Source organism: Pan paniscus, chromosome 7, assembly GCF_029289425.2.
Source record: "Pan paniscus chromosome 7, NHGRI_mPanPan1-v2.0_pri, whole genome shotgun sequence".
In the NCBI taxonomy this organism is placed as follows: Eukaryota; Metazoa; Chordata; class Mammalia; order Primates; family Hominidae; genus Pan; species Pan paniscus.
The window spans coordinates 40,524,623-40,550,587 of record NC_073256.2 but is presented as its reverse complement, the minus strand read 5'-3'; the positions used below and the strand labels follow the sequence as shown (position 1 = coordinate 40,550,587).

General features: G+C 53.2%; 2 protein-coding genes and 1 non-coding gene across 21 annotated transcripts; all 3 read right to left on the bottom strand.

The window, feature by feature from the left end:
- Positions 1–52: 52 nt before the first annotated feature.
- FGF17 (fibroblast growth factor 17) lies at positions 53–11,858 on the bottom strand. Of its 2 annotated transcripts, none has more exons than XM_034965784.4 (5): positions 5,900–11,858; positions 5,682–5,718; positions 2,576–2,753; positions 2,234–2,340; positions 53–906 (listed from the first exon to the last, which is right to left on the bottom strand). In XM_034965784.4, the coding sequence occupies exons 1-5, from the start codon at positions 5,932–5,934 to the stop codon at positions 613–615; spliced, it is 651 nt and encodes a 216-aa protein (XP_034821675.1). In that variant the 5' UTR covers positions 5,935–11,858; the 3' UTR covers positions 53–612. The 2 variants fall into 2 exon arrangements, with proteins under 2 accessions (XP_034821675.1, XP_003823664.1); XM_003823616.7 differs by having other exon boundaries at positions 2,576–2,720.
- Positions 11,859–12,004: 146 nt separating this feature from the next.
- On the bottom strand, positions 12,005–24,794 carry NPM2 (nucleophosmin/nucleoplasmin 2). Of its 18 annotated transcripts, none has more exons than XM_034965776.2 (9): positions 24,280–24,778; positions 24,073–24,179; positions 23,595–23,685; positions 23,380–23,465; positions 23,129–23,254; positions 15,668–15,761; positions 14,638–14,801; positions 14,369–14,403; positions 12,005–12,275 (listed from the first exon to the last, which is right to left on the bottom strand). In XM_034965776.2, the coding sequence occupies exons 3-9, from the start codon at positions 23,650–23,652 to the stop codon at positions 12,134–12,136; spliced, it is 705 nt and encodes a 234-aa protein (XP_034821667.1). In that variant the 5' UTR covers positions 23,653–23,685; positions 24,073–24,179; positions 24,280–24,778; the 3' UTR covers positions 12,005–12,133. The 18 variants fall into 18 exon arrangements, with proteins under 18 accessions (XP_034821667.1, XP_008975519.1, XP_054972331.1 ...); XM_008977271.4 differs by lacking the exon at positions 24,073–24,179 and adding an exon at positions 12,387–12,420 and having other exon boundaries at positions 24,280–24,772; XM_055116356.2 differs by lacking the exons at positions 23,129–23,254; positions 24,073–24,179 and adding an exon at positions 12,387–12,420 and having other exon boundaries at positions 24,280–24,786.
- LOC112440783 (small nucleolar RNA U13) lies at positions 16,439–16,541 on the bottom strand. Its single transcript, XR_003028794.1, has one exon. It is a non-coding gene; the product is annotated as a small nucleolar RNA U13 (small nucleolar RNA).
- Positions 24,795–25,965: the final 1,171 nt, after the last annotated feature.

Here is a 25,965-nt window from a genome sequence, read left to right as displayed (position 1 = left end):
GTTTCCAGGGGTGCTCGGTGGTCGGATCCCCCGCCCCGCTTCAGATAACCCATTTGCAGGAAAATGGTTTTATTCCGGGGCTGGGAGTTGGGGGTGGGGTGCAGGCCTGGGTCGTGGAATGTGAGGAGTGGACAACCCTCTATTTTCCTCTCTCTCCCTTTCTTTTTTCCTGAAACAAACAAACAAACAAAAGTCCCTTCCTACAGTCTAGCCAGGAGGAGTTTGGGGGCTGGGGGCAGACTGAAGGAGATCCGAGAAGCAGATTTTGAGGACAGCCACCTCCAGACGGTTGTCTGCAAGGCCTTCAGTCGCTGACCTTTCAGCGGGCTTCAGGAGCCCGGCTGGGAGGCCGGCAGAGGCTGGCGGCCTGAGATGAGGGTGACACTCAGTTCCTCTCCAGGGCCTGCCACCCGTCCGGGAAGGGGGCACTGTGCCAGCCGCCCCTGGGGCACCGGCCTGCCCCTTCCCAGCTGGGGGCTCGGATGCTTCGCGGCCCTCAGGGTCCTCCCTCGGGGATCTGGCTCCCCTCCCGCCACCCCAGCCTAGTCCTTGGATTAAGAAGGGAAGGGGGTGGGGAGGCGGCCCAGGGGCTGCTGCCCCCTGCCTCCCAGACTACGTGAGGGGCTGGGGCCGCCGTGTGCGCTTGGTCCGGCGGGTGGGGGCGGAGCCCACAAACTCGAACTGCTTCTGCTTCTCGGCGTGGTTGGGGAAGGGCAGCTGGCCTTGGTAGAGGCGCTTGATGAAGTGGGCCTCACGCTGGTTCTGGCGGCTGCGGGAAGCCTGGCGGGGCCGCCCCTGCCGCGTGAAGGCCATGAACCAGCCCTCGTGCCGGGCGTTCTGGAAGGCCGTGTAGTTGTTCTCCAGCACGATCTCCGTGAACACGCAGTCTTTGCTTTTCCCGCTGGGCTGCGGGAGAAGCAAGGACAGGAAGGGCATTTGTCCACCTACCCTGGTCTGGGGTGTCGCCCTTACGGCCTATTTTGGACGACTGAGGAGGGACAACGGGAACAACGGGGCCGTGAGCCCAGGGAACTCTGCCTGGTGAGATGGCATCCTATTTAGAGAGGCAACAGTGGCCAAGAAGAACACGCTTTGTGGATCTGAGTTGCAGGCTTGTCGTTTAGCGGTCCTGAACCAGGCTGGGCCTCAGCTTCCTGAGATGTAGGTGAAGATCAAGGACCTGCGGCAGTTCCCAGCATGCACGGACCCTTAGCACTGAAATGCTCATGCAGCCTAGGTGAGGGGTGCTGCTGGGCATGGGAGAGGAGGCAGCAGCCTCCAATGAGAAGAAAGAAGGGTGCCAGTGCGGCCACCCATCCCACTCTGTCTGCAATCAGGGGTCTGTGCCCATTTCTACAGACAAGAAGCCTGAGGCTTGACAAAGATAAGCAAACCAAAGGTTATTTGGTCAGCGACAGCCGGATGGGAAGCTGGGATTGCCTGGTTTCAAACGAAGTGGAATCCTCCCACCCAGCAGGGCCCGGCCTACCGTGTGCTTTGGTCACAGGGGCAGCTGCTTAGTGTCTATCTTGCTAGCTGGAGCCCACTGGCCCCACTGAACTTGGGGGAGTTCCTGTCTTACATCTGTGCCCCACTTTCCACCCTCAACAGCTCTTAGTCCTCCACTCAGAGGCTGCAGTGTCAGGTAGACGCTAAGCTCTTCTTACTGATGCCTGCTGGAGAAATACTCCTGACATCAGCCCCACAGATCCCAGTGGCTTGCCAGTCCCCTCAGAGGGCTAATAGAGTCCCGGGGACTCATTTAAATAGAGAAACCAGGCCGGGCTCCGTGGCTCACGCCTGTAATCCCAGCACTTTGGGAGGTTGAGGTGGGAGGATCGCTTCAGCCCATGAGTTTGAGACCAGCCAGGGCAACATAGTGAGGCCCTATCTCTACAAAAAAAAAAAAAAAAAAATTAGCTGGGCATGGTGGCATGCACCTATAGTGCCAGCTACTACTTCAGAGGCTGAGGCGAGAGGATTGCTTGAGCCCAGGAGTACCAAGCTGCAGTGGGCTATGATTGTGCCACTGCACTCCAGCCTAGGTAGCAGAGCAAGACCCGGACTCTAAAATAAAAACCAGAGAGTGGCCCAGTGGGTGGGCTGAGAGTAGGATGGGAAGTCTTTACGCAGGAGGGTGTGTGGCTCAGAGGAGAGAGGGGAGCGTGATGCCCTATATGTCCCCACCCCAGTAGGGCTGATTCTCTGTTACTTCCCAGTCTCCCAGCCTCACCTTCCCGATGAGCTTGCCCCTCTTGTTCATACAGATGTACTTCTCACTCTCAGCCCCTTTGATGCGAACCCGGCTGCCAAACGTGTCCGTCTCCACTATGAGCTTGGCTGTGGTGGGGGAGGGGAGAAAGACCTCCGTCCATCGGGGCTGCCGGCCTATGGCTACAGCAGGGGACCACCCAGCCACACTGACCTCCAGACTCAGGCGAAGGGGTTGGGGACGCTCAGGCCCTTGGGGCCCTCAGCCCTGACACAGGATCTGGGGATGGACCAGGAGGTGAGGCAGGGTGGAAGTGAGGCAGAGTGGAGGTGTGGGTGCCCTGGGGGGAGGGCCAACTCTCACCAAATTTGTTGCCGTCCTCGGCGGTGGCGGAGATGCGACGCCCGGTGACCTGCACGTGCTTGCCACTGGTCCTGCTGTAGAGTTGGTACTCGCGGATCTGCCGCCTGCTCAGCTGGTCAGTCATGGCGCCCTGGTCCCTCACGTACTGGTTAAAATTAGGAGACGGGTGATTCTCCCCCTTTGCGGTTACCAAGGGAAAAATAGTGTCAATTTGCTTTGGGTGACTCCACCACTGGTCCATCCAAGGGAGAGGGGTGAGGAGGTGAATATAGTGGGGACAGGCCACTTGTCCTGCAGAGTGAAGTGGGCATATGGCCATAACCTTCCCAGGCCCCTGGGTGAGCCATTCATAACCTCTTTGCTTTGCGTCTACCTTACAGAAGGGACTTGGGTCTGCCCAGGCTGGGGGACACTTATTGACAGAGCACAGCCCTGGAATCAGGACTCTGGGAGCTGGAAGGAGCCCTCAGGGTTCTATCCCATCCTTGTATTCTACGAAGGAGGTGCACGGGGCACACAGCTCATTAGGGACAGAACCCCTGTCCCTACCTCTTAGACCAGAGCCTGTCATCTCCCCCAGAACTCCAGGGACATGCTCCATTAGCCAGGACAACCAGATTCCTTCCTCATCCTCCCCACTGGCCTTGAAAGACCCCTTGCCCAGCACACGGGCACAGAGCAGATGGTGCTGTGAGTTAGGGTCACCAGAGAGCATGTGGGGGACTCTGAAAGCTCCTGCAGGGTCCCATGAGCATTTCTTCGAAGCACTAACTGTGGAATCCTGAGCTCATACCCATCTTCTCCCTGGCTTTGCCCCCTGGTGCTCAGGGCCCTTCCATGTTCCTCCCTCCTCTATGGGCTGGAACTGGGGCTAGGGCTGGGCACTATGGGACAGCAGGCAGGCAAGGTGCCTCCTTAGCGGAGGGAGGCAGAGGCAGTACCAAGAGGACAGGCACTATCAGCGGTGGCCCAATGGCTGCCCCTGGCAGGCAGCTCCTTAGCCACAATGTAACAGAGGCTCCTGGCCAGTTGGTGGGATGCGCCCGCCCACCTGCTTCCCCTTTGGGTTGGGGGAGAGGGACCATTTCCCCCCACGCACTGTGCAAAGCCAGGAGGAGCACCGCCTCCCAGCTAGGTCTCTCGTTACCCATCTGTAAGGCTGAGTGGGAGAGACTCAGAGTACTTCTTCCCCTCCATCCTGCAAGGTGCGACCCGGGCTAGGTTTCCTGGCTGCTGGCAACAGCCTCAGCTCTAGCATGAGAATGCACCTTTTTTGCTGTTTTTGTCTCCACCTGGATGCCGCTGCCTGTGCTGGGACAGCTTTTCTCAGCCCCTGCCCCAAATCCCTAATTCCACCTTTATCCCAGGCCCAACCTCAGCCATCTGGACAGAGCTAGACCCAGATCAGCATCTGTTAGGGGCTACTCTCTCCTAGGGAGGGGGTGGGAAATATCACCTTTGAGGTAGGGGGAGTGAGGGAGCAGCTCTCAGAGCTGGACATTTAACCTGCGCAGGGTTAACACTTACTGTGCACTGTTGCTCATTTCCAATTGCAGCTCCCCATAGAGCAGCCTCTGCCTAGCCTCTGCAAGACCTGCCCCTCGCCCCACCCTGGAGCATTTGGGGTGGGGGACCTGCCCAGCCTGCCCCACGCTGGCCTCCCTTCCAGGGGGTGGGGTCCTGCCTATCCCAGCCCCGCCTCCTGGCCCAGGTTCAGGCCCTCCGCCCCTCTTGGCCGACGGCCTCCTCTGGCAGTCTGTTCCAGGTCAGGAGCAGAAAGCGCCCCCCCGAAGCCCCCTCCTTTCCTCGTCCCCCTTCAAGCTTTTCACAAAAGCAGCCCCACGCCCCCCCACAGCCCACAACCCACAAGTCCCTCTCCCCGCGGGACCTAGCCTGTCCCTTTCATGTTCCCGCTGCGGGAGGACCTCCCCTTCCACCACTGCAGACAGCTGCTTGTCAGACAGCCCCTCAAGCATGGCTGTGGTCCGGCCTGCTGGCCCCCCCTCCCAGGGGGGTGAGGGGGCACTTCAAGGGGGAAAGGACCGCTTTGCCACCTTCCCTGAGTCCTGAATGGGGCCTCAGCCAGGCCATAAACGCCCGGCCAGCCGCACCATTGTGCTAGTTCCCCTCCAGAACAGGTTGGGCCCACCCCCAGCCCCCTCCCAGCCAGGCTGGGGGCTTTCTTCTGGCTCCCCCTGGATGTGTGAAGCAAAAGGCCTGGAACGGGGCTGGAGCAAAAGGGGGAAGGAAGGGGGGGGGGAATTGTCTCTCCCTCTCCCACCCCCCCACTGCTTCAAAGGCTGCCCCTTTCCCTCTCCCAGAGAAAAGGCATTTACCTTCAAAAAAAGTCCCCACTGGATATGAAGAGAAGCGGGCCTCTGGCCTGGGAAAGCCAAGCGATCTCTCCCCAGAGCGGTTCTGGACCAGTGCATTTTAATAGCCGCACTTTTATGGAGGATCACAAAAAAGGGAGCAAGCCTCGCACTGGGGGCTGAGACTTGGGGGTGGGAGGTGTGCATGGAGGGAGGTGGGGGGCCGACTTGGGGTGGGGGGAGTGTGGAGAAGCGAACCCTGCATCCCGTCCCAAACAAATCTCTTTGGGCTTGACCTCTGTGCCCTCTAGGTGAGGAGTCACCTCACCCTGGCCAGGCATTCTGGACATGCTCAGGAGACCCCCACCCCAGGCATCCATATTGATGGGAGTGGGGTGGCGAGAAGGACATACAAGTGGTTTTGCATCAAAACCTGTCCTTTCAGGTACTGGCAAACCCAAGCCTCACCTGAGCCATCACCTCCACCTGCTTCCAACCGCTCCAGGCTCCATCCCTCAAGTCTGGGGGAACCCGATGGAGAGGGAGGAAGAGGAGCAGAGACCCAGGGGAAGTGGGGAGGGTCCTCAGAGGGAGGACAGAGATAAAACCTCAGTCAGCCCCCTTCCCTGCCCTCCCGGTCAAAGGCTCACTCCCCTCCAAACCTCAGTGCCTCCTAGACCCAGGGAGAGGCCAGACTCTGCCTCTGTCCACCTGAAAGGAGCCGGTCCCCTGCACCCGCCCTGGTCAGGTGGGGTGGGAAAATTGGGGGAAAGCCGGTGGGAATGCCCGCCTACCTGAGTTTGACAGCAGAGAATCAGCAGCTGTAAGCACCTGTGTGGGGAGAGGAGGTAAGCCCAGGTGTGGGTGCCAGCCGCAAGCCTAGGGTGCACCCAGGCCCCCACCCCCGCCCTGCCAGCCCCGTGCACGCACGCGTGGGAGTCCTGGGAAGAGGAGGGCTGCCCTGAGGCTGGAAATGGCAACGAAACTCCAGTGGGAGAGGTAGCACACTTACAGAGTGAGGTTGGGCAGCAGGCGGGCGGCTCCCATCGCTGGAGAGGTTCCTCAGGCGGTTGCCCCCCTGCCCCCAAGCTCAGGAGCAGATGTGGGAAGTCCCCAGGGGTAGAGTCCCAGAGAAGCCAAGGTCTCTCCGAGCCACAGGTTTTCAGGGGGGCGAGGAGGAGAGAAAGGGGAGGAGGAGGAGAGAAAAGAAGGAGGAGGAGGGGGAGGAGGAGGGCGTAATTGGGAGACTGAGGTATGAGGTGTCCACCTTCCTGGCCAGTGAGGCTGCAAAGCAGATGCGGGTGGGGGCGTGCGCGCTGTGCCCTCTGGGCTGCCAGTCTCTCCTGGGCCACCCAGTGCAGGGATGGAGCGGTGGGGGCCTTCTGAAGGAGGTGGCCCTGCCGTCTCCTGCTCTATTCCTGACCCTCACAGACTGGCCAAACTCGACGCAGACAAACTCAATGTGTGGCAGGCCAGGGAGGGGGAGCCCTTCCAGGTCTGCGTCTCCTGCACTCAGGTCTGGCGCCCCACCTCCTCAAGGGTGAGCCGCAGGTGTCAAGTGGGGCTGGGGTCTCTGGTTGTGGCTCTGGAGTGGAAATTCCCAGAAGCAGCCTTAAAAGGAGCCGCCTCCCTCCAGGGGGCAGGGGTGGGCTTGGCTTGGAGCAGCTGATTGCCCGGGAAGGAGGGGTTAAGGCTGTCCTGACCGGCAGCAAATACTGGGCGCAACAGGTTGGGGGTCAGAGGTGGGTTGGCAGGTACAGATGGAGGTCTAGGAAGAATTCCAATGGAGAGTTGCAAAAGCTGGCCTGAGACAGACACTTGGAGAAGAGCTGGGTGTCCTGGCCTAAGCCCCTTTTCCTTGGGCCTCTGTAGTTCCATCTGAGAAATGAGGACAGTAATGCCTCAGGGTGTTGGGGGGTCAAGTGTGAAATCAGCACATAGCAGACTTCAAGATGTCTGTGTTCTGAGACCCAGCTCCACTCACCATTCTGCATCCCCTTCCTTCCAGTGCCTGTCCCTAGAGCCTCTCTGAGCTAGGAGCAGCTCAGAGTCCCCTCCCTGTGTCCCATGTCCCTGAGCAGCTGCCTGGGATGAAGTGCCTACCAGCCTCTTCCCATGACCTCCGGTCTCATACTGCTCGGTACAATGCCAGTGACTAGCCCATTTTGCAGATGAGGAAACTGAGGCACATTGGGAGGTAGTTTGCTCAGAATGGCCCAGCTAGTGAATGGAATAGCCAGAATGGAAAAGTCCATCCTTCTTCTGTTCTGCATGGATTGAGTTGCCACCCTCCAGATCCAGCCCCAAACCTGCTTCATTGTAGGGATACAGAAGGCTTCCTGGGTTTTCAGGATTAAAGGTGGAATCCGAGGTCCTGGAGACTGGTGAACAGAGAGCTCCATGCTGTTCCCTCCCTACAGAAAAGTGGATGACGGTGACTGCAGAAGATAGGAGGGCTTGGGGGTCTCTGAGGGAAGACCCAGTGTGAGCAAGCAGAGCTCAGGCCTCAGCTTTGGGCTCCCTGGAGTTCTCAGCGCCCCCAGGGTGGGAAGGGAAGGGGAAGTGGCGGATGTGGATTTATTTACCTAAAGAGATGACCAGGGGGGCGAAACTCTCACCTGTGGGTCCCTTCTCACCTTCCTGAGCTCCATCAATCCACAAAGTGGTCTGCCACCCCTGCCCCCATGCACTGACCAGTGCAGGCAGCTCCAGGGTCTCCTCTCCGCAGGCTCTTCCTCGGGAACCCAGCCCAGGAGTGGGTGCTGCCTGAGCTTGTGTGGGGAGGATGGGGCGAGCCCTGGCCTTGCTTACCTGGGGGAGTCCAGGGTTTTGGAATGCAACTCAAAGAATGTCAAAGCTAGAAGGGGTCTTAGGGATTCATCATTTGTTCCAACTTCCTCATTCCTTGGATGAGAGCCAGAGAGGGCAAGGGACTCGCCCAAAGCCTCACAGCTAGCTGGTGGCATGGCTGGGACAAGGCACCAGGTGCCCGCGTGCCCACCTCTCTGCTTTCCCCCTGCGGATCCTTCAGGTCACTTCCGTTCCGCGTTCTTCCCATCATCTGCAGTCTGGGTTACACTCTGCCTCTTCTGGCAGCTCTGGCTCATTCCCTGAGAAACCTTCAACCTCACATCCACATCCTCACCGCTCCCAGCCCCCAGGCAGGGCATTAAAGAGAGCACAGACACGTGGAGGGGACAGCTCAGGCCTTGGGTTGGTGGAGGTGTCAGCTGGGGGGCGAAAGGTGGGTAACGGTTCCAATTTATGCTGTCGGGACTCACTGGCCATGGGGACAGTGGGAGCCACTCAAGGTCTCTGAGCCCAAGCACCTGTTTCTATCCATGAGGACAGGGCCTGGCATCACTGGCCCAGCCCTCAGGCCAGCCTGGGTCTCCATGGTAACAGATGCCAGCAGTCAAGCTGGGCCTCGGGGCTTAGCCAGGGGGTTAGCTCTGGGCATGGCTGGATGGCCTGTGTCACAGGCAAGACAGCTGTGGCTCCTTGTCCCTTCCTGTTGGGCACCTGCAGGCCTGGCCTTCTAACTTGGTTTGCTCCTTTACGCCCATGGGGAAGCCAGTGGTGGGCCCCAAGTAGGGAGGCAGCATGGAGCCCTTGATTTTATCCCCGCCCCTTTGCCCTGGTCCTTATATGCTGTGTGACCTGTGGCAAGTCCCTTCACTTCTCTGGTTTCAGGGTCCCAGTTTATAAAAAGGAAATGGCTACCAGCAGGGATATTGTCAAAATCACCGCCATCCATGTCAGCTGAGATAAAGGACTCACAGAAACGCATCAAGTGCCACAAGAATGGGGGCAGGGGCCCTTTTTGTGGCTTAGCCTCAGTTGACCTAAACTGTCAGACACTCCCTTGACTGGAGTGAGCTGGGGGAAAGGGGGAGGGAAGAAGGGTGGGGTTTATTAACATTCATTGCTGGGGGGGTGGGGTTCAGGAGGTGATAAGGGAACTGAGAAGTAGCCTGGGCTGCTGTGGTTAATCCTCACCCCATAGTGCCAAGTTCAACACCCCCCAGCTGGGGTCGTCTCACGCCTGCCTCTCCTAACAGCCCAGCTGGTGCAAACACAGAGCCCACCTGCAGGTCAGCCACTTGCCACCACCTGCTTGAGCCCAGCCCACCCTCTTCCTGCTGAAAAACAGAAGAGTTGGGGCAGGGGAAGGGCAAAGGGCAGAGGGCAAAGGGCACCCTAGCAATGAGGATGGACCCTCACCTTTGCAAATTTTTCTCTTTTTTTTTGAGACGGAGTTTCATTCTTGTTGTCCAGGCTGGAGTGCAATGACGCAATCTCAGCTCACCGCAACCTCTGCTTCCCGGGTTCAAATGATTCTCATGCCTTAGCCTCCCAAGTAGCTGGGATTACAGGTGCCCGCCACCACATCCAGCTAATTTTGTATTTTTAGTAGAGACGGGGTTTCTCCGTGTTGGTCAGGCTGGTCTCAAACTCCCGACCTCAAGTGATCTGCCCACCTTGGCCTCCCAAAGTGCTGGGATTATAGGCGTGAGCCACCGCATCCGGGCTCCACCTTTGCAATTTATTTCCTACTGCCTGCTTGCAAATCAAAATCAAGTGATCACTGGTTTATCTGTTGCGTGCCTTCATGTGCTTGGGGCCAAATATGCGCTTGGCTGTAGAAACGCCTAGCTGTCCCTTGAGGACTCCCATTACGTGGTTGACTGACTTCTAACTCCTGCTCTCAGTTTACACGACTTCATAAACTGTGCACCGGCTCATGCCTCCCTCCCCTCAGCAGAGTGGTCAAAATCCAGGGCTCTGGGGTGGGACTCCCTGGCTCCTCTGCCAGCCGTGTCACCTTGGGGCAACTTGTCTAACCTCTCTGTGCCACACTTTCCTCATCTGGGAAATGGGGCTGGGCCAGGTGTGGTGGCTCACACCTGTAATCCCAGCACTTTGGGAGGCCGATAGGATAGTGTGAGGTCAGGAGTTCGAGACTAGCCTGGGCCACATAGTGAGATCCCCATCTCTACAAAAATGTTAAAAAAAAATGAGCTGGGTACGGTGGTGCATGCCTCATGCTCAAGTAGTCCCAGCTACTTGAGGGGTCTGAAGCAGGAGGATAGGTGGATCCCAGAGTTCGAGGCTGCAGTAAGCCATGATCGCGCCACTACACTCCAACCTGGCTGACAGAGTGTGACCCAGTCTCTAAAAAAAAAAATTAAAAAGAGAAAGAAATGGAGCCAGTCACAATCCCCTTAAGGCACGGTTATGAGGGTTGAAGGAGTGGGTCGTGGGTATTAGAAGCTGTCACTGCAGCCGATCCCCCTTCAAGTGGGGCTCTGCCTCGGACCCTTTGCATGCTCTGCTCCGGTTCCCAGGAACGTCCTCTGCCAGCTCCTCATGAAGCCCACTGACCCCTTCTTGTCCGTCGCCTCCTCCAGGAGACCTTCTCACCAAACTGCTTCCCCGTGCCCCTCAAGTTCACCTGTTCCACTCCCTTCAAAGCACCAGACAGTAACTGAAATTGTGTTGGGTTTTGTTTCCACTAGACTGTAAGTGACTTGAAGGTGAGGATTTGGGTTACCCCGGGTCACTGTAGATGAAACCAAGTTCAAAAAGCACCAGCTGCCCACATGGAGCAGTCTCCCTTGTCACTCTCTGGGTGACCTGAAGTTAGTGGTTTGTCCCCTTGTTGGAGGGTGGGACTCTGGCGACCTGTAGTAGCTCGTCCATTGGTTGGAGGGTGGGACTCTGGGTGACCTGAAGTTAGTGGCTTGTCTGTTGGAGGGCGGGACAGCACCCACATCTGTCTCATGGGTGTAGGAAACATGCAGGGAGAATGCCACCCTGGGTGGGTACAGTGGCTGACGTCTGTAATCCCAGCATTTTGGGAGGCTGAGGCAGGAGGATCTCTTGAGCCCAGGAGTTGGAGACCGGCCTGGGCAACATAACAAGATCCCCCTTCTCTACAAAAATTTTAAAATTTGTTTTGGTGTGGTGGCTCGTGCCTGTAGTTCCAGCACTTTGGGAGGTTGAGGTGGGAGGATTGCTTGAGTCCAGGAGGTCGAGGCTGCCAGGAGCTAAGACTATGCCAATGCCCTCCAGCCTCGGTGACAGAGTGAGACCCTGTCTCTAAAAAAAAAAAAAAACAAAAAAAAAATGAATACAACCCTACCCTCTGCTACCTCTGTCTCTGGTCTCAAAAGAAGCTATAGCTGGACAGGAGGCCCCAGCCTGGTTGTTGACTTTCCTAGGCAGGTGTTCAAAGAGCTCCGACCTCCTGGGCCCCATACCTGGGGGTACTAAGCAGGACAGCAGGACCAGCTCCCCACTGGTTCACTTCAGGCCTGACCCCAGAGGGTGCTGGGGAGGGGCACCTCCCATGCAGAGGCGCTGCATGGATAACCCAGAGTGGAGGGCCCATCTGTGTGTCCGCCTGTTCTAGGAACTGCGCCAGGGTCACCCACAGGTGAACAGCCCTCCAGAGTCCCCTCTGCACACCAGGGAGAGGGTGGGGGTCCCCCACCCCATTTTCCAGTCCTCTCTTGGCCTCGCCCCTATGCTTGACTGAGGCCTGCTCGATAGCATGTGGGGCTTGGCGCCTCTGTAAAGCTCACCCTGTCTACTCCACCTCAAAGGTTTTCTTGAGGGTGCGGGCCTCTGGCTCCTGCCTGACACAGATCTTCACATGTGGGAGGTCCCTATAAGAAGAGCTGGCCCCTAACAGAAGCAAGCAGGGAGAGCGGATGTCCCTGAGTTCCCCATAGATGCTCTGCACACAGTAGCTGCCTGACAGGAATAAGGTCAGGAGAAGACCCTGGGGGCTGGCCCCCTAGGGTGAGGCCCCTTCTGGTAGCTTGAGCAGCTGTAGCCCTTGGGTGCCTATAAACCTAGCTCTGCCCAGAGGGAGGGTGCAGGCTGGAAATCCACCTGACACACAGCTCAGCAGAAGGCAGACTCTAGGCTCTTCCCTCGCCACTGGGGGAGAATTGGGGTTGCCGAGGACAAGGGACACAGCAGGCTCAGGCCGCGGGGGCTGGGTGCAGGGAGGCAGGTATGACCTCAGGGCCCGGGTGCGCCGGTTCAAGGCTGCCCTCTGCCGGGCACTTGGGCTGGTGCAGCGGACAAGGAGGCTGGCTCCAGGGAAGAGAAGGAAAGTCCTGACCAGGCAACTTTATTGTGACCCCGAGGTGGGGCTCTTCACTGGGGGCCTCCTGAAAGTGGAGAGTTGGGGGTGAGGGGCTCTCATGTTGCCCCCGCAACACCCCTGTTACATTCAGACACAGATGAAGGGGCTGGACAGGGGCACCCTGTGCCTGCAGCACAGCCCAGGGAAGGCCCACTTTGCACCGTGCCCCCCAAGGCGTGGCTCCTCATTTCTTGAATCCTGGCTTCTTGGCTCTGGCTGTGGCTTTGGCCTGTGGAGGGAAGGCAGGGCTCCAGGGTCCCATTCCCTTCTCCATACCAGGCAGCCCCCTCCAGAGAATACTCGCCTGTCCCAAGGGCCACAGCCCTCTGGTCCTACTCACCTTTTTCACAGGGCTCTTGTCTCTAACGCTGGCTCTGCAACAGGGTGGAGCGGAGCAGGAGTGGGATTGGGGTCAAGGAGAGAGCTCAGCTCCAGACCAGCGGCGTGGCCCTCCCAGTGCCCACCCTGGAAAGCAAGCCTGGCTGCTCCTCCTGGGGACCACTCGGACTCTTTAAACAAAGGGATGTGTGTGTGTGTGCATGCATACGCATATGTGTTTTCCTTAGGCTTCCATCTTCATTTAGTTATCACAAATGTCTTTTGTTTTGTTTTGTTTTTGAGATGGAGTCTGGTTCTGTTGCCCAGGCTGGAGTGCAGTGACACTATCACAGCTCACTGCAGCCTCGACCTCCTGGGCTCGAGTGATCCTCCTGCCTCAGCCTCCTGAGAAGCTGGGACTGCAGGTGTGCACCACCACACCTGGCCCACAAATGTCTTTTTCATTATAAAACATTAACCATTTTGTACAAAATATAGCAAATAGACAAGAAAATACATTACTTATAGTTTTCTTTACTGCCCACACTAAACATTTTGGTGTATTTTCTTTCAGGGTTATTATTTTTTTCTTGGTCAAACTTTTTTTTTTTTTTTTGAGATGGAGTCTTGCTCTGTTGCCCAGGCTGGTGTGCAGTGGTGTGATCTTGGTTCACGGCATCCTTCGCATTCCGGGTCTAAGTGATTCTCCTGCCTCAGCCTCCCGAGTAGCTGGGATTACAGGCACATGCCACCACGCCCAGCTGAATTTTGTATTTTAGTAGAGACAGGGTTTTGCTATGTTGGCAAGGCTGGTCTTGAACTCCTGACCTCAAGTGATCCTCCCACCTTGGCTTCCCAAAGTGCTGGGATTACAGGCGTGAGCCACCGTACCCGGCCTGGTCAAACTCTTTTAAAAAATATGTGAAATAAAATAAAAATGACTTTATGTCTTGCTGTATGAACTATCAATATTCTTATCAGGTGCAGAGGCTCACACTTGTAATTCCAATGCTTTGGGAGGCTGAGGCAGGAGGATTGCTTGAGGTCAGGAGTTTGAGATCAGCCTGGGCAACATAGAAAGACCCTGTCTCTACACAAAACTTAAAAGTTAGCCATGCATAGTGGCACGTGCCTATAGTCCTAGCTACTTGGAAAGCTGAGGTGGGAGGATTGCTTGAGCCCAGGAAGCTAAGGCTGCAGTGAGCCATGATTGTGCCATCACACTCCAGCCTGGGTGGCAGAGCAAAACCCTGTCTCATTAAACAAACAAACCAAAACTATACACATACTTTCCAGGTTGCTATATTCTTCATAAGCATTATGTAATATTCCATTGAGAAGAGGGATGTAGCTTAGTCAATTGTTATATTGGTAGACATTTAGAATGCTTCCATTTTTTCACTATTCAAATAATGCCATAAGCGTCTTTTTAAAATTTTGTTTTTTCAGACTGAGTCTCGCTCTGTCATCCAGGCTGGAGCGCAGTGGCACGATCTCGGCTCACTGCAACTTTTCCCCGGGCTCAAGCAATTCTCATGCCTCAGCCTCCTGAGTAGCTGGGATTACAAGAATGCCACCAGGCTCGGTTAATTTTTGTGTTTTTAGTAGAGACAGGGTTTCCTCATGTTGACCAGGCTAGTCTCGAGCTCCTGACCTCAAGTGATCTGCCTGCCTTAGCCTCCCAAAGTGCTGGGATTACAGGCGTGGGCCACCAAGCCTGGCCGTGAGAAGCATCTTAGTGCAGGTAATTTCCCCTGAAATTTGGATGGAATTCTGTGGAAGGAATTGCCTTCAGTGGAATTAGATCCCAAGATAAGAACGTTGTAATGCTCTTCCAGAAAGGTGATGCCACCCTTCAGCACTTCCATACCCATGTGCCTGCGAGTGCAGGTAGACACACCGTGTGTACATTTGTACACGTACATCCCAACAGCACAGTATTCTTTCTAACACTGTATATCTCAGCTGGAGACTTTGGCTAATTTAATAGGTAGAAAGAGTTACCTTATTTCCTCCTCTTCTTTTTCCAGCTTTTTTTTCTGGGAACCAAAAAACAGTGTATTATGAGAGTTCAGACAAAGTCCAGAGCCAGAACAGATTCCCAAAATCCACAAGGTCCCCGCTGAGCTCCTGGCCAGAACTAGCTGAGGTGGCCTTGGCCCATCCTGTACACTCATTCTAGGAGGCTGGCCCAGGCTTCCGGTGGCCCACCCCTCTTAAGTGCTTCTGTAGGGGTACCACTTCCTTCCAAACAGCCACGCTCCTTCCCCCACCTTAGCCACGCTCGCCTGCTTCTGGGGCACCAGCCTTTTGACTTGTTTGACAGGGCTTTCCTCCAGAGATACATCTGCATCCTCATCCTCATCATCTTCCTCCTCCTCTTCCTCCTCCTCCCCTTCTTCTTCCTCCTCCTCCTCCCAGGTTAGGTCTGATGCTTCTGTAATGGCATGGGAAAGGATGCAGGGGCACAGCTTCAGAGCTACAGAATCAATGCCCACCTCCCATTCTGTGATCCGTGTTGCTCCAAGCACTGCCCTGGAGGAATCCTAGCCTGGAGTTGACAGTGGTTACCTGCCTGCCACCTGTCCAGGGCGGCACCCTTTCTGGCCCTCCCAACAGTGGAGGCCAGGGTAGGGTAGGGGGTCTAGGAAAGCCCTGCAGAGGGCTGGGGTGGTAGAAAGAGGGCAGGGGAAGTGGCTCTGGCTGGGTAGGAGGGGGATTCATATTGGCAAGGGCTGGGGCCAAGGCTAAAGGTAGGCAGAGTGGGGGAGGAAGAGGAGGAGGGGGGAAAGAATCTAAAACAAATAGCTAAAGAATTGAAACCTTATCCTAAGAGAAGTGGGACCTGCCAAGGCTTTTTAGCAGGAGAGTACCCTGATGAATGAGGCATAATCATACAGAAAAGAGGGCCAGTTGAAGGGACCTTGAAGGAGTCAGCATCATGCCGCGCTGCTATGGTCTGCGTTGCTGTGGTCTGCATCACTGCAGCAGCCACATCCTGAACAGTGGTTCCCTAGTGCTGGATATTACGCTGAGTGCTTTTCCTGAATATCCCATTTATTCTTCACAACTGCTCTTTGAAGCTTACAAGTGAGGGGCTACAGCCTACAGAGGTCATGGCAGGTGAAGAAGAACAGGGACCAGCGCCCTTGCCTTCCAGTCCAGGCTGCTGGCTGTCATGTTGCCTTTGGGGATTTTCTTCCAAAATTCAAGAATCCCTCCAGTGTTTGAGTAGCTAGTATGTCCCGAGCCCCTGCCTAGCACGGTACTCACGGACCTTCCTGATCGCAGGCTCTGACTTACCATAACGTTCCTGGCCACTGAGGAACACGGGTCCTGAGCCAGCCTGGAGCTGGAAAGTAACTGGGGGAGAAAGCTGCACTCCTACCATGGAGACCTGCAGGGGGAGGAAGCAGAGAAGACAGGGCCACTTAGGCCTGGTACCTCTCGGGGACTGGCCTCAGGCAGAAATACTAAGTTGATTTCCCTCCCCAAACCCTATACACTACTCAGCCCCTGCTGAGGTGGGCTCTGTCCAAGAATTTGAACCTGGTAATCCCATTCTTGCTAAGCTCACAGATGGGCTTCCAAGCTGAAGGGCAGCCGTCAGATAGAGGAATCTGATTAGTATGGGCTAAATTATGGCTATTCCCCCCATCCTCCAAATTCCTATGTTGAAGCCCTATCCTCCAGTGTGATAGTATTTAGAAATGCAGGCCTTGGGAGGTCATTAGGTTTGGGGTCATGAGGGTGGGACCCTCATGATAGAACTAGTACCTTTACAAAAAGAGACACTAGAGAACTCACTCTCTTTCTCTCCACTCTCCTGCCCCACACGTGAACACATAGCAAGAAGGCTGCCATCTGCAACTCAGGGAGAGGACCCTTACCAGAACCCAACCATGCCGGCCCCCTGATCTCAGACCTCAAAGCCTCCAGAAGTGTGAGAAAACATCTGTTGCTAAAGCCCTCCAGTCTGTGGTATTTTGTTATAGCAACTTGGGCAGAGTGAGACACCGATCAAACGAGAAAGCAGATGCACGATTTTATGTACAGTGCTGCTTGCTTTCTTCACATCAGACAGGTAATGTGCCAACTCGTAACCAGGTTTGTGGGAGGCACATCTTACACACGAGCGTGAAACCCCAATCATCACACTTATAAATGACAAGAGCCTCTACAGTACTACTTTTGTCTTGTGTATAATGTATGGATATACATAAGAATAAAGGTTTAAAATATATTAAAGTGCTAACCATAATTGTCAGTCGATAGTAAGGTATTTATTGTATTTATACTTTTCCAAACTTCCCAAATTTTCTCGAATGACAATGATAGCTTATTGTTTTGAGCTTCTGCCACGTGTCAGGCACCCTGCTAAGCATTTTATCTGCTTTATCTCATTTAAATCCTCAGAAGAAACCCATGATGGAAGTACTGATACTTTACAGAGGAGGAAACTGAGACTTAGAGTGAATAACTTACAGCTTCTAAATTCTAAGTTCAGACAGGAGGTAATAAGTGAAAACAAACTCTGCAGCCAGAGACACTTAGAAATACCAGAGAGGATGTAATTCAGTGTTTCTACTGCATGGCTGAACAGTAAGACAGAAGAATCCTCGTACATAAAAAATGAAGACAGGATGCCTTCTGATTAGTGATGAATGAAAAAAAGAAAAAAGAAATGAAGACAGGCAGGAGCAGGAGCTGGTGTGCGGCAACCGAGGCGAAATGGACCTGAAAACAGCCAGGATTTTTTGCTTCAAAACTCACACACAGACCGAGCACGGTGGCTCATGCCTGTAATCCAAGCACTTTGGGAGGCCAAGGCAGGCGGATAACTTGAGGTCAGGAGTTTGAGACCAGCCTGGGCAACATGGTGAAACCCTGTTTCTACTAAAAATACAAAAATTAGCCAGGTGTGATGGTGCACACCTGTAATCCCAGCTACTCAGGGGGCTGAGGCAGGAGAACTGCTTGAACCCAGGAAGCGGAGGCTGCAGTGAGCCGAGATTGCGCCACTGCATGCCAGCCTGGGCGACAGAACAAGACTGTCTTTAAAAAACACAACAGAACAACAACAAAATCTTCACAGTCAGGAGACAAGGCCTTGGGCTCAGGCAAAGAGGAGAGTTGTAGCTGAGACCACCATGGGGAGGGTAGGACCCTCAAGGGCTGTACCCTTAGTGAGAGGCCCAAGGTAAGTGTTGAGGATTAGAGACTCAAAAGCCCAAACCAGCCCTCTTCTCCTCAAAAATGAAAAACAAAAATCAAAACCCTAGCCACCATTAAAGGAAGCTAACAACAAAGCATGAATGGAAATGAAAGAAGTCTCCAGTGAGAACCCACACCCCATAGCTGTACCTCTCACTTATGGGGTCTGAATTTACTCAGTGAGTACTGCCAAGCCAAGAAATGTACAGAAAATCCCAAGCTTATGATATTCCTGAGGTAAATGGCAGAAGAAAACACGAAACCATTCTGTTGGAACACTCCCCAAACTCAGGCCACATCGAATTCTTTTGGAAAAAAACAAAATAAACTAAAGATGAGCTCACCGTATAAAATTACAAAACATACAAGAAACAATCCAGCTAGAGTCAACAGAAAGAAATCAAGTGACTGCAGACTAGCCCGACCAAGAACTTAGAACACTGATCTAAAAAAATATCAGATAAAGCTGGGTGTGGTGGTGCACGCCTGTAGCCCAGGCTACTCGGGGGTGCTGAGGCAGGAAGATCGCTTGAACTCAGGAGTTCAAGGCTGCAGTGAGCTATGATTGCAACAATGCACTCCAGACTGGGCGACAGAGCAAGATCTTGTCTCTAAAATATGTGTATACAGAAATATGTACATATATATATATGTATATGTTTAAAACCAAGTAAATATAAAAGTAGGAATCATAATCATAAGAACAAGACATTATGAAAAGAAAAAGAACCAAATGCAGCTTTCTAGATATAAAACACCCAAAGCTGAGGATGGGCATGGTGGCTCACGCCTATAATCCCAGCACTTTGAGAGGCCGAGGTGGGAGGAATGCTTGAGGTCAGAAATTAGAAACCAGCCTGGATAACATAGTGAGACTCCAGCTCTACAAAAAAATAATAAACATTAGCTGGGCATGGTGGCTCATGCCAGTAGTCCCAGCTACTTAGGAGGCTGAGTGGGAGGATCACTTGAGCCCAGGAGTTTGAGGCTGCAGTGAGCCATGATCAGGCCACTGCACTCCAACCTGGGCAACAGAGCAAGACCTTGTCTTTAAAACAAAAATAAAAGAAAACCTGATCAAATGATTAAAAAGCAGAAAAAACCAGCAGAAGCAGAATTAGTATGATCAATAATGCTGTGAAGGAATTACCCAGTATAAGGCAGAGAGGGAGAGATTTAAAGAAACATGGGGGCAGCTAACACGGGGGACAGAGTGAGAAGGGCCAACATATATCTAATTGGAAAAGGGACTAGGGAGACTGGAAGACAGTCAATATTCAAAGGAAAAACAACCAATAATTTTCCAGAATTGATCAAAGACATAGATCCTCATATCTGAAAACCTAAGTCCTGAACAGACAAAAAAAAATAAATCTACACCTGAACACATCATGGTAAAACTATAGAAAATAAAAACAAAAGACATTATCTTAAAATAAGCCAGAGAGGAAAGACATCTCCAAAAAGGGAATAATCAGACAGATTGAGGACTTCAACAGCAACATTGGGAACCAGAATAGAACAGCTTCAAAGCTGAAGGAAACTCTCTATCTAGAATTATATACACAGCCAAACCATCATGAAGGAATGAGGGCAAAATCATGATATTTCCAGACAAAGCCTGAATAAGTTTACTATTCTCAGGCTTACTAAAGTATGTTGCTAAAAAGGATAAGAAATTAGATCAAGAAGGAAGAAGTGGGTGCTAGAAGCAGTGGTAACCAAACTAATTGGTAAACAAAGTAAACCTACATAAGAATTAACTGGAAAATACAATAGTACTAGTAATGAGTAGTGTTGAGTAGGCTGACAAGTTGGAGCTAGAACACTTGATAATAATATTGAAGTTAAAAAGACGAGAATCAGGCCAGGTGCGGTAGCTCACACCTATAATTCCAGCACTTTGGGAGGCCAAGGCAGGAGGATCACCTGAGCTCAGGAGTTCAAGAGCAGCCTGGCCAACGTGGTGAATCCCTGTCTCTACTAAAAATACAAAAATTAGCTGGGCATGATGGTGCATACTGTAATCCCAGCTACTTGGGAGGCTGAGGCAGGAGAATCACTTGAATCACCTGGGAAGCAGAGGTTGCAGTGAGTCAAGATTGCACCACTGCACTCTAGCCTGGGCAACAAAGTGAGACTCCATTTCGAAAATAAAAAAATAAAAAGAGGAGAATCAGAAAAGCTCCTTGGATTGTCTGGGAGGACATAAAACATTAATTCTAAACTTTGAGTCATGTATGATTGTTAAAAAAATTAAAGATAAACAGTAAAAAATTAGAATGAGATTCTATAACTTCCAAACCAGTAGAGAAGGGGAAAAGGAACTTTAATTAATCTAATAAAATATAGGAAAAGGAGAAGAAAATAAAAAAGCAAGGAAAGTAGGGGTACAAAGTACATGCCACAAATCCAATTACATCAGCAATCACAATGAATATAGACTATACTGGCCAGATAGAACAAAATCTAGCTACATACTGTGTAAAAGATACATACCTGGAACATAAGACATAAAACACACCTGAAACAGAGAGGTTGCTGAGGCCAGAACACAAAGGCTTCGAAGCAGGCCATAATACACTCTCGGCTCTTATTCCAAGTGAGAGAGAGCCATGACCTAAGTACTCGAGCAGAGAAGCCACATGATCTAACCTGTGTTTAAAAGGATCTTTTTGGCTGGGCATAGTGGCTCACGCCTATAATCTCAGCACTTTGGGAGGCCGAGGCAGGTGGATCACTTGAAGTCAGAAGTTCAAGACCATCCTGGCCAACATGGTGAAACCCCATCTCTACTGAAAATTACAAAAAAAAAAAAATCAGCTGGGCATGGTGGGGAGCGCCTGTTGTCCCGGCTCCTAAGGAGGTGGAGGTTGCAGTGAGCCGAGATTAAGCCACTGCATTCCAGCCCTGGTATCAAAGCAAGATTCTGTCTCAAAAAAAAAAAAAAAATCTTTTTGGCAACTGTGTGGAGCACAGACCAGGAAACTTTCTGTTAAGAGCCAGAAGGTAATATTTTAGGCTTGCAAACCATATGGTCTCCATGGAGACTACTCAAATCTGCTGTTAGGGAGGAAAAGCAGCCATGGACAGGGTACAAACGAATGAGTGTGGCTGTGTTCCCAGTAAAACTACTTACAAAACCAGGCAGCAGCCTAGATTCAAGCCCTCTAGTTTGCCTACCCTGGAATAGACTACAGGGGACCATGTGATGGTAGGTAGACCAGGTGGAAGGCCGTGCAATTAAAATGGAGCCACAGGCAACTGTCACCTGTACCAGGGGTAGCAGGGAAGATGATGAGATGTGGTCCATCGGGGTATAAGATGGGGGCAGAGACAACAGGACTGCTGGTAGATCAGATATGGGTGTGGGAAAAAAGAGGATTTGGCTGGGTGTGGTGGCTCATGCCTGTAAATCCAGCACTTTGGGAGGCCAAGGCGGATATATCACCTGAGGTCAGGAGCTCGAGACCAGCCTGACCAACAGGGCAAAAACCCATCTCTACTAAAATTACAAAAATTAGCCTGGCGTAGTGGAACATGCCTGTAATCCCAGCTACTTGGGAGGCTGAGATGGGAGAATCGCTTGAACATGGGATGCAGGGGTTGCAGTGAGCCGAGAGCGCACGCACCATTGCACTCCAGCCTGGGTGATAAGAGTGAAACTCCATCTCAGGAAAAAAAAAAAAAAAAAGAGCTTTGTCCTGGCTAACTGGAAAAACAGCTGTTTTCTGAGAGAAAATCAGGTTGAAGGGGAGGCGGGTGGATTAGAGATAAAAATTGAATATGTGGATTTAGGCATGTTAAATTTGGGATATTTATTAGATATCTATCAAAGCCATTTAGTTGGATATAGGACTTGGAGCTCAAGAGAGGCTGGGTTTACAGAAATAAGTTCCTGAGTCTTCATTTGTTTAGATGGTCTTGAAAACCACAGGACTGCATGAGATCACCTGCGAAGTATGTGTAAATAGAACAGGAAAGTAAGTCTGAGGGCAGTTTGACAGAGGGGTCTCCCAAACCTCCGAGGACAGCTGATCCTAGTCTTCCATTCACTGTTCCAGGGAATAGGAGAGAACCCTCCACCCTCAGTGCATGAGGCTAGCATGTCCTGAACACCTAAATACTATCATTTATAGGCCAACCTCATGTGTATACAGGTAAAAGAAAGGGCTCAATATATGAGTAAAACAAATCTAGAATTTGTAACATGACCAGTAGTATTTATCCCAGAATGGCAAAGGAACTCAGATATTATTCTCTTCATATAATTTACCACGTGGACTAAAGAACCTAGAATCATATGAATAGAAAAGCATTTGGCAAAATTTAACCCCCTTTCGTGATTTCAAAGCAAAGCAATTTTTTAAAAGCAGAGGGTTTTAGATGGGGACTTCCTTAACCTGACAAAATATACTTACCAAATGCTTCTTTTTTAAAAAACAAGAAGGAAATAAGGACGTCAGACCTGATCTCATGTTCACCCAATATTCCACTGCAGGGCCTAGCCAGTGCAGTAGGATTAAAAGAAAGAAAGAAAGAAAAAAGACCTGGCGCGGTGACTGACGCCTGTAATCCCAGCACTTTGGGAGGCCAAGGCGGGCGAATCACCTGAGGTCAGGAGTTCGAGACTAGCCTGGGCAACATTGTGAAACCCCGTCTCTACTAAAAATACAAAAATTAGCCAGGCATGGTGGTGCACACCTGTAATCCCAGCTACTCCGAAGGCTGAGGCACGAGAATTGCTTGAACCTGGGAGGTGGAAGTTGCAGTGAGCTGAGATTGCACCACTGCACTCCAGCCTGGGTGACAGAGTGAAACTCCATCTCAAAAAAAAAAACAAAAACAAAAACAAAAAAAAACAAAAAGGCAAAAACTGCCATTATTCACAATTATTATATGCATAGAAAACTTAAGTTATTAGAAACTAGAGAATTTCTGGATGCACAACCAATATGTAGATCGACCATGTTCCTGTCACTAGCAGTGAGTGGTTTAAAGCAGCAGTCTCCAATCATTGTGGAACCAGGGAGTGGTTTCCTCGAAGACAATTTTTGCATGGATGGGGTGGGAGTGGGGGGTGGTTTTGGGATGAAACTGCTCCACCTCAGATCAGGCATTCGATTCTCATAAAAAGCATGCAACCTAGACCTCTCGCACGCACAGCTTACCATAGGGTTCATGCTCCTCTGAGAATCTAATGCCGCTCTGATCTGACGGGAGGCAGGGCTCAGGGGTAATGCTGGCTAGCTGGCTGCTCACCTCCTGCTGTGCTGCCCGGTTCCTAACAGGACGAATTCTGGTCCTTGGCCCAGCAGTTGGGGACCCCTGGTTTAAAGTGTAATTTTTGCAGACAGCTTAACTGGCCCAAGGTCACAAAGCTCTAGGAAGGGGTGAGCTGGGCTGGACCCTGGCTTTCTGCATGGGCTGTGCTACCTCCCTGGCATGGCTCATTTCTGTAGGGTGAATGCACCCTCGTGTGTGTCCATCCCCACCCAAGGGTGAGGGTAAGGCTGACAGCAGTTTTCCAGCCAGCAGGGAAAGGCGCACCATGGGGAGGACTGAGGCCTGGAGTGAGGCAATGGTGACCGGCTGCATCTTCTTGTCCTCCTGGTTTGCTGGGGGCAGGATCTCCACGCGATGCATCTCCTCTTTGGCTTTCTCCCCCAAGCAAATCTGAGCGGGGTTGAAAATAGAGGCCCCTCATCAGCCTGAGGGCCGACGGGAGAAATCCATAGCCCTCTGTTGGGACCAGAAAGTTCCCGGACTCCATCTTCCTCCCCTCTTTTGGGAACACCTACCGTATGAAGCAACAGCCTGCAGCTCTGCTTCCCCTCCAGCTGGGGTCTGAAGGTCCAAGTCCGCCTCTCCTGACTGAGCTCGCAGCCTGCGGAGGAGAAAGGGAGGGAAGTGGGGCCCTCCATTCGTTCCCAAAGGAGGGGCTCACCTGCGCCCCAAGCTGCCGCGCGCCGGAGGTGGGGCGTGTCTCTGGGAAGGAGCCTGAGTCCCCACTCACCCCAGAGCACGGTCGTCACTGCCTTTTCCTCCGTGCTACTGGCGCTACTGAGATTCATGGCTCCGGGCAGAGAAGCGGGCTGGCCGGGCAGCTGCAAGGAGGGCGCCCGCGTGAGGCCTTGCTCCCTGACCCTGACCCTCGACTGGAGGATGCCAGAGACCAGCAGGCATCGGCAGGTACTGAGGGGTCGCTCGCGGCTGGAGGGGACCTGCCACGGCCAAGGGCTCACCGGCAACTCCTGGAGGACGAGTACCCACCTCCTAGCGGGGCGCGCAGCCCGGGGCTCGACCGGGCGCGTACAGGACAGCGGGACTCACGGGAGAGGGAGCTGTCCACCGAGCTCAGGCTTGAAAGGCCGCGGGGAGGTCACCTGGCTGCGCTTGGGACTGACTCAAAAGCCTCTGTGCACCTCCACCAGACGCAGAGAAAGAGGTGTGCGCGCGGCTTAGGTCCCAGCTCCCCCCCCCCACAGCCTTACTGTCGCTGCTCCGCGCGGGGCCAGTCACGCCATCGGCGCTCCCGGAGCGCAGCGCAACCTCATCCCCTCTGGCCGGAAGGCGGCTGTCCAAGCCCGGGCTAAGAAGCCTGGGAAGGGGAAGGGCAGGTGTCCAATTAGCCGCAAAGAAGCCGCCTCCCTCTCCCCTTCCCTTCTCCCATTCTTTCCTCCTCTGCGCGGCAGAATCACCTGGAGGGCTGTTAAGGGGCGCATTGCCGCGCCCCACTCCACAGCTGCCCTTGGCGTCGGTCTGGGTGGGGCCGAGGGAATTTGTAGTTCTAACCAGTTCCCAGGTGAGGCTGATGATGCCGGCCCAGGACCTTTCGTGAGAAGCTGTCCGGGCCAATTGCGGACCCGCCGAGGCCTCCTGGCGCCCCCTCCCCAGCCCATGGAGAGGAAGCCTCAGCTCAGCTTAGGAAGGGAGGCCTGCAGCCGGCAGGAAGCTGCAGTTGGAAGCCCTCTTTCTTGTTCGTTGCCTTTCTTCCTTTCTTTTCCCCATGCCTTATACAGTATGGGCATTTCCTAAGGCCCAGACAGCCCGTTCTTCCAGCCTACAGTGAGAGCGAGCGAGCCCTGTCTCCAGAACGGTGAGATCTCCCGCGGAGAGCCGCAGCGGGCAGGTGGGGTGGGGAGGTGAGCCGGGAGGCGCCGCGGCAGGGGGCGGGGAGCACACTGGGGAGCACGGCTAGCGACGCTACAGGGCCAAGCACGTGACCAGCAGCTGGTCCCAGGCTCAGTGGGCAGTGAAGAGGAGGTGGGGTTTCAGCGGATATACCCTGGAGACACCTCAGATAACCAGGGATCTCCCGCACACCCCTGGGACAGGGGCTCATTGCCACGGAGGTCAGAATCTTTTATTCCTGGAAGCTGGGGTCAGCCTCCCTGTGAATTGGCCAGGACAACCCAGGAGAGTCTTGGGGGCCTGCCAGGGCCGCCTAGGGTCCCTGTCCCCAGCTGAGCAGTTCCAGTCTCCTTGGCTGTCCCTGAGCTCTCTGTCCCTGGCAAGGCGCCTATTGAAGGTGACAGCCATTGCAGCCAAGTGTGTGGTAAAGATGAGCAAATGGCAGGCACATGCATGCCATGCACAGACGTTCAAGAATTCACTCAACAAACGGTGATTCCGCCAATTGGGCGGGACCTGGGCATCCCGCGGTGAATACAACAGCCCCTCAAAGGGCTTCCAGCCTCATTGGAGAGCAGTGCTCAAAGCAAACCGGCCTTCAGTGGCCCCAGGCTACCCACCCCGTGAATAATCACACTGATGTCAGGCTGCAGCTGGGGGTCACAGTGAAGGCTAAATGGAGGCAGGGGAGGGGGATGACCCTGAGGTCATGACCTAGAGCTGGGACACTGGAACTGGACAGTCTGGGTTCAAGTCTGGACTGTGCTCTGTGATTTCAGGTGTGTTAATTCATAGCTCAGTGCCTCAGTTTCCTCATCTGCTAAATGAGGCTATAATATTGGTACCATCGTCATTAACTTTTTAAACTGATACATATTAATTGTACATATTTATGGGGTACATATGATATTTTGATACTTGCACACAATGTGTAATGAGCAAATCAGGGTAACTGGGGTATCCATCACCTTCAACATTATTTCTTTTCTTTTCTTTTTTTTTTTTGGAGATGGCGTTTCACTCTCATCACCCAGGCTGGAGTGCGGTGGTGCCATCTCAGCTCACTATAACCTCTGCCTCCCATGTTCAAGCGATTCTCCTGCCTCAGCCTCCCAAGTAGCTGGGTTTATAGGTGCTTACCACCATGCCCAGCTAATTTTCATATTTTTAGTAGAGATGGGGTTTCACCATGTTGGCCAGGTTGGTCTCGAACTCCTGACCTCAGTGATCCTCCTGCCTAGGCCTCCCAAAGT

Excerpts from the sequence above, each read along its gene's own strand:
- FGF17 (XM_034965784.4), bottom strand. The coding sequence starts at position 5,934 with ATGGGAGCCGCCCGCCTGCTGCCCAACCTCACTCT. Across the intron at positions 2,341-2,575 it reads CGAGGACGGCAACAAATTTG|CCAAGCTCATAGTGGAGACG; the intron begins GTGAGAGTTGGC and ends CCCCCACCACAG. Across the intron at positions 907-2,233 it reads GGGGCAAGCTCATCGGGAAG|CCCAGCGGGAAAAGCAAAGA; the intron begins GTGAGGCTGGGA and ends CTTCTCCCGCAG.
- NPM2 (XM_034965765.2), bottom strand. The coding sequence starts at position 24,480 with ATGGGCTGGGGAGGGGGCGCCAGGAGGCCTCGGCGGGTCCGCAATTGG. Across the intron at positions 23,255-23,379 it reads GCAGGCTGTTGCTTCATACG|ATTTGCTTGGGGGAGAAAGC; the intron begins GTAGGTGTTCCC and ends AACCCCGCTCAG. Across the intron at positions 14,802-15,667 it reads CAGTGGCCAGGAACGTTATG|AAGCATCAGACCTAACCTGG; the intron begins GTAAGTCAGAGC and ends ATGCCATTACAG.